This window comes from Mirounga leonina, unplaced genomic scaffold (genome assembly GCF_011800145.1).
Source record: "Mirounga leonina isolate KUSES-001 unplaced genomic scaffold, KU_Mleo_1.0 Mir_174, whole genome shotgun sequence".
In the NCBI taxonomy this organism is placed as follows: domain Eukaryota; kingdom Metazoa; phylum Chordata; class Mammalia; order Carnivora; family Phocidae; genus Mirounga; species Mirounga leonina.
Genome location: NW_023270451.1, coordinates 79,282,254 through 79,293,243, shown reverse-complemented (window position 1 = coordinate 79,293,243; position 10,990 = coordinate 79,282,254). Strand labels below are relative to the sequence as shown.

Here is a 10,990-nt window from a genome sequence, read left to right as displayed (position 1 = left end):
AACAGCATGCATACTGTGCACGCATCTGTGTAGAAGGACACAAGGAGAAAGAACACAGCTAATAAGTCAGTTGGTTAGTGAGTTCCTTGTGTGGAATATATAAGTAAGTACATAAGTAAGTTAGTTGACTGGTTTGGTAGTTAGCTCTTGGTGGCTTTCTGCTACAGAATGAAATCTCTCTAGAAGGACAGACATAAAACTGATGAGAATGCCTCAGAAGGGGAAGTTATGAGATTTTTTTATATATACTCTTGAGTACCTTTTGAATTTTTAGCCATGCAAATGTAACCTATTAAAAAATAAATGTTTAAAGTAAAAATATGGAATAATCTGCACAGAGATTTTAGTTCATGAGTGTAGTTCCACTCAGCAGCATATACCCTAATCAGCAGGGAAACTACTTTCACTCTCAGAGGACGTTAAAATTTCTCCCTACCAGACATCCAATTGCAAGTTAGATCCTGAAATTTGCACACTGGGGCCTTTGAGCAAAAACTTTTAAGCCTGCCTTAGAGGCACCCAACTCTAAAGAGAATTTTTTCCAAAGTTATTTCTAGAAATGTTTGTACAGTAAATGGAGCAAGCTATTTCAAAACAATATTTCAACATAAGATTTAATAGGGTGATTCTTAAAAACAAAAAGAGGTTAAATAGTTTTTGGACACAAACTAAATGAAACGCTTGAGTCTTCGTTTTTCAGAACTCAAAGTACATGTTTATTCAATTCACATGTGACTTTGTGACTTGCTTGAGGAAAAACAACAAAGTTCCAGAGACAATATGAAAATGTGGAAAATTACAATGTGTGATTCTAAAGGAAGAATAAACATGGAAAAAGTCTGGCTGCCACTTAGACCTCAGAGGGGAGAAAACCGAAGGCAGAACAATGGAAATAATAATAAGAAAAGAGATGGGTTGCTGTAAAGAAACCTTCCGGTAGTTTTTATAAAATTAAAACCAAATTCTCCCAGGGTGGAGAAGGAAAAAGAATCTCCACAAAAGGGAGGGCTGTTAGACGTCACAGCCCTGACCACCGTCAGCCACAGCCACCATCCCCTGGGGCTCCCGTCGCAACCATTACATCATCCTCAAGAGGGATGCTCCTTCCCCATCCACACCCTAGTTCATTCCCTGGGAGGCTATTGAGATCACATGTACTTTTTCATCAAGACTTCTTAACTGAAAGCTGCCACATAATGGAGGGGACACAAAATAGAGAGTAAACAAAACTTTACATTCTGAATTTCTGGACAATACTGGCTCTCTGAGGACATTTAACAATGTCCCAAGGAAGGAATCTCGTTCAGAGAATCCCCCGATTTGACTTCCCTCCTCTCCTTCCCAAAGGAGGAAGCCCAGAGTAGAATCCAATGGATAGCTGCCTGTGAAGCTATTTCCATTTAAGTGGGCACTGGCTCCATCATTGTCCCTGAGTCTCTTCCAGGGGTCTGGGTGGGACCATGCCACCTAGGCCAGCCAGAAGCCCCTGGCCAACAGAAGTAGCTGACTGCACACCCCTCGAAGCCGGAGGTTGCTGAGGATGAGGATGTAGGGATGGACAGATGTGCACAGGTAGATTAAAATCTGCCATTGCCAGTACCAGTCACTCTCTGAGGAGAAGAAACCTGCAGCATCGATGACCAGGGATGCGAAGGACAGAGCATGAAGAATGAGGAAGGAGGCTGGGAGGATGGGTTAGCCTGGTGGTGGGTATTGAGGAGGTCACATTCTGCATGGAGCACTGGGTGTTATGCACAAACAATGAATCATGGAACACTTCATCTAAAACTAATGAAGGAATGTATGGGGATTAACATAAGAATAAAAAAAAAAAGAATGAGGAAGGAGATGAGTGACTTCAGAGCTCTGGTATGAGCCTGGCCGCTGGGGTCCTGCGGGCTGTGGGTGCTGCGCTGCATCCTCCCTGTGTGTCCCCTCAGAGAATTAATCAACAGTGCAATTGAGAACAGACAGACAGAGCAGGGAACTGACAAGTGATAAGTTTCAGGGGCAAGAAAGAGTGAATTTCCAGCCTCCGGCTCCACTGCTTGAAGGTCATGTTCCCAGGAAATTTTCTAATTAAGAATCCTTGATACACAGCATGGTCTCCCCAAAAGAAGAGCAGGGTGACGATGAAAGAGATCAGGAGAGAAGCCCTGAGGAGCCAGAGCACTGACCCTGGGAACCTCCACTTCCGCCAGAGGAAGTTGGGGTGGGTGAAGTTGGCAATCTTCATGCAGAAGGGGACACTGAGCCAAGAGCCAAGCCAGAAGGTGGCCGAGTTCAGGAAGTCCCAGTGGAGACCAGTGAGTTGCCAGGCAGGACCTTGGCTGTACTCGTTCAGGTGGAGGAAGTAGTAGAAGTTGTTCACCATTCCAACCCACTGCAGGCAGAAGTGGGAGGCACCCAAGCTAATGAGGATCATGTCGGAGGGAAGCAGCCTCCCACGCCGCATCCTTTCTCTGCTCAGCACCAGCACAATGAAGCCGTTGGCCAGGATTCCCAGGAGACACAGCAGGAGAAAGAGCAGCATGAAGAAGGCTGAGAGTGCTGGCTGCATTTCGGCCCCTCTGTCAGCTCTCCGACCCTTGCATCTTGCTCCCTGGCCTCCTCCCTTCCCCCTCCCACCGTCCCTCTTTTGATCTTCCCTGGGGGTGTGAGAAGACTGCTCATGCTCTATGGCTGAATCACAGTTCACTTAGAAGGCAGATGCTCGGGACGCCTGAGTGGCTCAGTTGGTTAAGCGTCTGCCTTTGGCTCAGGTCATGATCCCAGGGTCCTGGGATCGAGTCCCACATCGGACTCCTTGCTCAGCAAGGAGCCTGCTTCTCCCTCTGCCTGCCTCTGTCTCTCTCTCTCTGATAAATAAATAAAATCTTAAAAAAAAAAAAGAAGGCAGGGCGCCTGGGTGGCTCAGTTGGTTAAGCGACTGCCTTCAGCTCAGGTCATGATCCTGGAGTCCCTGGATCGAGTCCCGCATCGGGCTCCTTGCTCGGCAGGGAGCCTGCTTCTCCCTCTGACCCTCTCCCCTCTCATGTGCTCTCTCTCATTCTCTCTGTCTCAAATAAATAAATAAAATCTTTAAAAAAAAAAAAAAAAGAAGAAGGCAGATGCTCAGGCTGCTGGGGAAAGGTGAGCTCAGTTCAGGGAGGATGCAAATTTCCCATGGGTTCAGTTACCACTAGGCCTACCAACTGCCCCTCATTGGCCGCCTCTGGTTTTGCCTGCATGCTACCATCATTAGCATCAATGAAGAGGGTTTTTCACTGCGTCTCTGTGACTGAGTTCCATCCTTTTTATTTCCCCTTTGGGCCCTATAAACATACCTCTTCCCATCAGATCATTCTTAAGACATTAAGTGTATGGGCAACAAGTATGTGGAGACACCCATATGGCCAAGAGCTAAGCGAAAGAGTGATGACAGACAAGTCTGCCTCCAGCTGGGCTTCCCTGTTCTGCATCCACCCTCACCTACGAGCAGTCATCCCCTTCGAGGTCAGAAGCCTTGGGGATGAGAGAAAGAGAGGAATCAAGGGGGCGCCTGGGTAGCTTAGTCAGTTAAGCGTCTGACTTCAGTTTAGTCAGTTAAGCGTCTTCTTATTTTTTTTTTTTAAAGATTTTATTTATTTATTTGAGAGAGAGAGAATGAGAGAGAGCATGAGAGGGAGGAGGGTCAGAGGGAGAAGCAGACTCCCCGCCGAGCAGGGAGCCCGATGCGGGACTCGATCCCGGGACTCCAGGATCATGACCTGAGCCGAAGGCAGTCGCTTAACCAACTGAGCCACCCAGGCGCCCAGTTAAGCATCTTCTTAAATCCTTCATGGACCCTGAGGTATAAATGATTGATCATGGTTTAAACTGGTTTTATGTTCCAGTGAGAGAATTCATTTCCTAGTGGTTGCGGGACTGAGGGCCATCTGCTTCTTGCTGCATGTTGGCGGAAGGCTGCCTCAGCTCCTGGGGGCCACAGGCAGTCTTTGCCACGTGGGTTGTTTCAACATGGCACCTTGCTTCATCAAGCCGGCAAAGACAGTCTCTAGACAGAGCTGGCTCGCAAAATGGACTCTTAAATAGCACAGTATAACCAGAGAAGTAACATCCCATCACCTTTGCCATATCCTATTGGCTAGAAGCAAGTCACAGGCTGCAGGGACACTCAAAGGGCATGGGTTACAAGAAGGTGCAGATACCAAAGTTGGAGGTCATGGGGAACCATCTTAGAGTCTATCTGCCACCCTGAGATACCATAGCTTACAAGGTGCATGTGCTGTCCTGACCTCCAACACCAACATTAAATCCCTATGAGACCACGTTAAAAAGCAAAAACACTTTCTTGAAAGAAAATATAGTCAAGTTGATCTGTAGTCAGATGTTTTCTACTTAATACTTCAAATTAGTCCTTTCTCCACATTTGTTTGGAACTTTTTTTTATGTGTTTCTTTTTGGATTGTGACCTTGTGATGAAAGAAAAATCGTTATACAAATAATGTGAAAAAAGTTGTCACTACCACAGTATAAATGTAGAATTATATTAAAATGAAAAATCCACAATAGAAAGAGAGATCTCACTGAAGTTGGGTGAATATGCATTTCTCCCACTCTCAGCTCTGTGTTGCTCATACAATTTTTATGCATTCACTCAGCAAATATTTATTGAGCACTTATATACACAGAGTACCTCATCGAGTCACTGGGGATAGAGCAGTGAACCAAAGAGGTGGGATTTCTGCTTCTATAGAACTTGTAGTCCAATGGGAGGTAACTGACAATAAGAACACACACGAACAAGATGCTTTCACGTAGTAATTGGTGCTGTGAAGAAAACAGGCAAGGAAGATTGCCAGAGAATAGTTGGAGAGGGATAAGTTGCTCCTTCAGACCTGTAGGCTGGGGAAGGCATTCTCAGGGACATGGGCTAAGGGGCCCAAGCAAGTAGGAGCCTTTGCCATATACGGCTGGCTGAACTCATAATATTCTCAAGTCATAATTTCATTCATTTTTTATCCACCATTTCTTCTAATTTTACCAAGTGAGGCCTTCTCCTAACAGAGCATAAGGACTCTAGCAGGTCACATGACTATTCACTCTTATCAAATAGATTGTCCCAAGATCACTTTAAGCCACAAAAAACCTCAAAACAGAAACTGGGCATTTCTGTCCAATATATGAATACAAACTAACAAGATGGCTGCACCTTCAACCCCTCTGGGATTGGTTAATGCAGGTAGAGAATGGAAAAGGGGCAGGAAGGGTCTTACCTGGACTAGCACCAAAGCTTTGTACTTTCCAGGCCTGGCAGATGTTGAATGGTGAAGCTCCTTCACGGGGGAAATTTCGGGGCTCTGGAGGTTTCCCACTGGGCTATCTCTCCTGCAATTCCCTTTGATGGGGAGAAAGCATCTCTATTTGGGGTGATCCCTTGAGACTCCTTCCTCAGCCCCTAGATATTTGCCACCAAATTATTGTTGCTGGCATTTCCTCACTCTACTAGACAGTCCTGTTGGTCAAACCCCAAGATACCTGCACACACATGCTCTCTCCCTTGGGGCCCACATCTGTTGCCCTAGCTCTGCCACCACTGTCCTAATATGGCCACATTCTCCTGACTCTGCCCCCAAAATTAACTAGTCTGTTTGTCTCTCATTATCTTAATCCCCAAAGCATGAGCAAGATCTTAGCTCACTATACCTCCCAACTGAAGCAATAACACAATAAGCTTTGTAAGCGGCCCCATGGAAGGTCTGGAGCACCACCAGGTTTTAAGGTAAGTCCTCCTTGGTGGAAGATGGACTGGGTTTCATTATATAGCTATTCTAAATATGTATTCCCCACAAAAGCCTCTCTTTTTTACTCTCTAACCCTTTCATTTTATCAAAGGGTTTCAGGAGTTATGGAACAGGTTTATGCCCATTTTCTCTGAAAACCTGAATATTGTGAACTGGAAGTTCACTTTGAAATCTGCTATCATTAAATCTTTGTACCTGGTAGAAATTTCAACTTTTACTTGAAGGGCAAAATCAAGAAAGTCATGTTGGTCATGGTAAGAAATTGGGATGTTATCCTAACATAATAGAAAGCCATTAGAGAGTTTTAAACAAGGGAGTAGCATGACCTACTCTATGTTTTTAAACAGATCCTCTGGGCTATGACTTAGAGAATGGAATTGGGGAGGGGCAAGGATAGAGGAGAGCAATCAGAGGCTACTGCATTAGTCCATGCATAGGGCAGACACGAGCTTGTTCCCAAGTGGGAGCACTGGAGGTGATGAGCAGTGATAAGATGCTGGCATATTTTGAAGGCAGATTCAGTAGGATTTGCCTGATATGGGGATGAGAGAAAAAGAGGAATCAAGGGGGCGCCTGGGTAGCTTAGTCAGTTAAGCGTCTGACTTCAGCTCAGGTCATGATCCCAGGGTCCTGGGATCAAGCCCCACTTCAGGGTCCCCGCTCAACAGGGAGTCTGCTTCTCCCTCTCTCTCTGCTCCTCTCCCTCTGGCCCTCCCCCCGCCCCGTGCACATGCTCTCTCTCACTCTCTCTCTCAAGAAAATAAATTAAAAATCTTAAAAAAAATAAGAGGAATCAAGGATGGATCCCAAATTTTTGACTGCAGTCACTGGGAGAATTTATGGATCCATCTACTAAGATGAGGAATATGTTTGTGGGAGGAACTCAGTTTTGGTCATGTTAAGTTTGAGACAGCTGTTAGATATCTAAAATGAGACATGAAGGTGACAATTAAAATGTAAGTCTGGATCTCAGTAAGCCTGGAGTAACAGGTTTGGGAGTCATCAACACTTATGTGGTATTTAGAGCCATTACATTAGATGAGATCATGTGGGAAAAGAGTGTGGATGGAGACTGGGAAGAGGCTGGGAGTGAGCTTTGCACCTTCAGTTTTGAGGGGTTGAAAGCCAAAGGATACATACAGCAGAGGAGATTTGGCTGAGACTGATATTCAAGAGGGATTCCATTCTCCAAGTTCATGCTCAGAACAAGAGGAGGAGGAAGCGAATGGTGAGGAGGGTGACACAGGAATGAAAACTATGCTGAAGAGATTCTAGGGGTTGCATGCTGTGTGTTCTGCAGAGATGCCCTCAGGCAGGTACTGTCAATGTGTCCTAACTTTGAGAGGCCCTCTGGTCGGAACCGAAGCCAAGCCCAGTAGAATATCAGTGTTGAAACTTGCTTTACCCTCTGACTGCCTCAGTAGAGAAGCTCTATTATTCATCCATTCAACAAAATCTATTCAGCAGGTACTGTCTGTCAGGCACTAGGCCAGGCACATAGCTATGAAGATAAAGATTGTCTTTTGAGGGAGAAGGACAAGTAGATATATGACAATTCCATTCAATAAATGATAAAATAATAACTAATATTTACTCAGTGCTGCTATGCATACCCATGTACTTCTAAGTGCTTTATATATGTTAATTTTGATACTCATAAAAACTGAGTATCAAAAATGGTGCTGAGACACTAGAAATCCACACACAAAAGAGTGAAATTGGACACCATACACAAAAATGAACTTAAAGTGGATCATAGGACCAAATGTAAGAGCTAAAACTATAAAACTCTTAGAGGAAAACATAAGAATAAATCTTCATGACCTTGGGTTAGACAAAGCCTTCTTAGGATATCAAAAGCACAAGTGACGGGTGCCTGGGTGGCTCAGATGGTTAAGCGACTGCCTTCGGCTCAGGTCATGATCCTGGAGTCCCGGGATCGAGTCCTGCATCAGGCTCCCTGCTCAGCGGGGAATCTGCTTCTCCCTCTGACCCTCCTCCCTCTCATGCTCTCTGTCTCTCATTCTCTCTCTTGCAAATAAATAAAATCTTAAAAAAAAAAAAATTAAAAAAAAAATAAAAAACTTTTGTGCTCCCAAGGATACCATCAACAAAGTGAAAAAAACAACCACAGAATGGAAGAAAATATTTGCAAATCATATATCTTATAAGGAATTTGCATCTAGAATGTATAAAGAACACTTACAACTCAACAATTAAAGGACATGACCCAATTTAAAGTGGGCAAATGATTTGAATAGACATTTCTCCAAAGATTACATACACATGGCCAATAATCACACAAAAGATGTTGCACATTATTAGTTACAATAAAAATGCAAATTAAAGCAATGACATAGCACCTCACATCCATTAGTGTGGCTAAAACCAAAAAGATAGCAAGTGTTCGGGCACCTGGGTGGCTCAGTTGGTTAAGCGACTGCCTTCGGCTCAGGTCATGATCCTGGAGTCCCGGGATCGAGTCCCGCATCGGGCTCCCTGCTCGGCGGGGAGTCTGCTTCTCCCTCTGACCTTCCCCCCTCTCATGTGCTCTCTCTCATTCTCTCTCTAATAAATAAATAAAATCTTTAAAAAAAAAAAGATAGCAAGTGTTCAAAAGGATAGAGAGAAATCAAACTCTTCATGCACTGCTGGTGGGATTACGAAAAATGGTGCTGCTGGTTTAGAAAACTGCTTGGGTGCAGCTCCTTACAGTGTTACACACAGTTACCTGTACCCATACTATTCCACGCCCAGATATACAGATCATCCTCAATTTACAATGGGGTTGTATCTGGATAAATCCATCGTAGGTGAAAAATATTGCAAGTTGAAAATGCATTTAATATACCTAATCTACCAAACACCATAGCTTAGCCTAGTCTACCTTAAATATGCTCAGAACACTCCAGGTGGGCAAAACCATCTAACACAAAGCCTATTTTATAATAAAGTGTTGAATATCTTGTGTCATTTATTGAACGGTACTGAAAGTGGAAAACAGAATGTTTGTGTGGGTATAGAATGGTGTTATTGGTTGTTTACCCTCGTGATCATGTGGCTGACTGGGAGTAGAACTTGCATGTTCTCACCAAAAAAAAAAAAAAAAAAAGTTAACTATGTGAGGTGTTGATTAACTTGGTGGAAATCCTTTCCCAGTGTATACATACCAAATCATCTCATTGAACATTATATATTACAACTGTTTGTCAATTATACCGCAATAGAGCTGAAAACAAGGCTCGAGTCAATCAAAAAATAACTATGAATGTAGTGGAGAAATGCAGAACATTTTGCTATGTGATAACTATTGTATTAGTGTTCAAATATGTATATCCATGAGATACACAAACACATGATTTGTGCTTATAAAAGAGAGAGAGAACCATGAATACTTTTGATGCAAAACAGAAGAGTCATAATAAATATACCTCAAGTGGCAGAGAATCAGCAAATATGGTCCTTGGAACAGTTTTAGATAATAAAATTGTCTATAGGGGTTAAAAATAGTAAATATAAAGTCAATATACATGTAAGCATGCTCCTCAGGATATAATGTTATAATGCAGAATAACACTACATGAGAATCTAGGGTAGAACTCACCCATGACTCCCTCTTGGAAGAGAGGAAATGGAATGTTTGAAATGACAATCATTGCAATGTCGATTGCAAAACAATGAGCAAGGATATAAAAACACTGCCTGCAATATAATCTTCAGAATCCGTGCCTTTTCAGACTGTCCTGCTGGGTTCTGGAGGGGGAGCACCACTGCGGTGGACTATGGAATGACATCACCAAGTTTATTGTGTCCTGGTTCCATTTAAAATTACTGTAAGAGATTTAAAATAAATTCTTGCTTATTCAGCAAAGTTATTGAATCAAATACTTTTACTCATAAGCTTTATGTTTTTTCATGTTCTATGCCATACTTTCCACAAAACATTTGAGTGACCTATAAAAGTGCCATCTGTGAGAACAAAGGAGGATTCTTTCCGAGAATTTAACAATTATTTTGTTCATTAATTTTTTAGTCTTTTTTTTTTTTTAAAGATTGTTTATTTTTATTTATTTGACAGAGAGAGAGAAACAGCATGAGAGGGGCGAGGGTCAGAGGGAGAAGCAGGCTCCCCGCTGAGCCGGGAGCCAGATGTGGGACTCGATCCCGGGACTCCGGGATCATGACCTGAGCCGAAGGCAGTCGCTTAACCAACTGAGCCACCCAGGCGCCCTTGTTCATTAATTTTTTAAAGATTTATTTATTTTAGAGAGACAGAGAGAGAGAGAGTTGGGGGAGGGGCAGAAGGAGAGGGAGAGAAATCCCCAAGCAGACTTCTCACTGAGCGCAGAGCCCAACACTGGGCTCCATCTCAGGACCCTGAGATCATGACCTGATCCAAAACCAAGAGTAGGACGCTTAACCCAGTGAGCCACCCAGGCGCCCCCATTTTGTTCATTATTGATCATTCTATTGTTCATCCTTTTTCACATATAAACCTCATAGTCTCTTTCAATACTTATTGAAAGACTTTCTTATGCCTGTCATGGCAGAAAAAGGAAATAATCTTAATACACATTATATATATTATCCTAATTTTATAAAAAGTTATTTAAATATCTGAAATATTAACATTATTTATTTTTGTGTACGCATATATATAAATGCAATTCTATGTAAGGAAAATGTCCGAAAGGAATAATGAGTGTTAATGAGTGTTAATAATTATCTTTGGATAATGAAAGTCTGAGTGATTATTAAACTTCTTTATAATATTCTGTATTTTCCAAGTTCCTATAATACTCATGTATTATCAAAAAGAACAACAAAAGAGAACATTTAAGTTTTAAAACTAATGAATCATTTGTATGCAAAGTAAGGGAGACCAAGTAACTCTACTTCATCTCCAACATTAAGCTTAGCCTGTAAGACCGTATGATTTGAGATCAGTAAGAATTGATTGCTCTGGCATAGGGCAGGGGAAGGTAGGGCAGAACAGAGCAGGAGAGAATTAGAGTCAGTGTTCAAGATTCCACGATCACGCAGAGTTATATATTAATCTTCCAAAGACTGACTTACTGCTGCTTTCCTGCAAATCTTCTATATAAATATTAAGCATTTGATTAATTGGTCCAATGAACTCTTTCAGTACATCTGCCCCGCCCCTCCCCCCTGCATACACGTAACACCACCATCACAACCTGAGG

At 42.8% G+C, this 10,990-nt stretch overlaps 1 protein-coding gene across 1 annotated transcript; it reads right to left on the bottom strand.

Moving 5' to 3' along the window:
• Positions 1–1,254: 1,254 nt before the first annotated feature.
• Positions 1,255–2,698, bottom strand: TAS2R41 (taste 2 receptor member 41). The gene is given in 3 exon segments (XM_035021305.1): positions 1,255–1,664; positions 1,832–1,993; positions 1,996–2,698. Coding segments are annotated over 3 exon segments (924 nt in total). The 5' UTR covers positions 2,561–2,698; the 3' UTR covers positions 1,255–1,467.
• Positions 2,699–10,990: the final 8,292 nt, after the last annotated feature.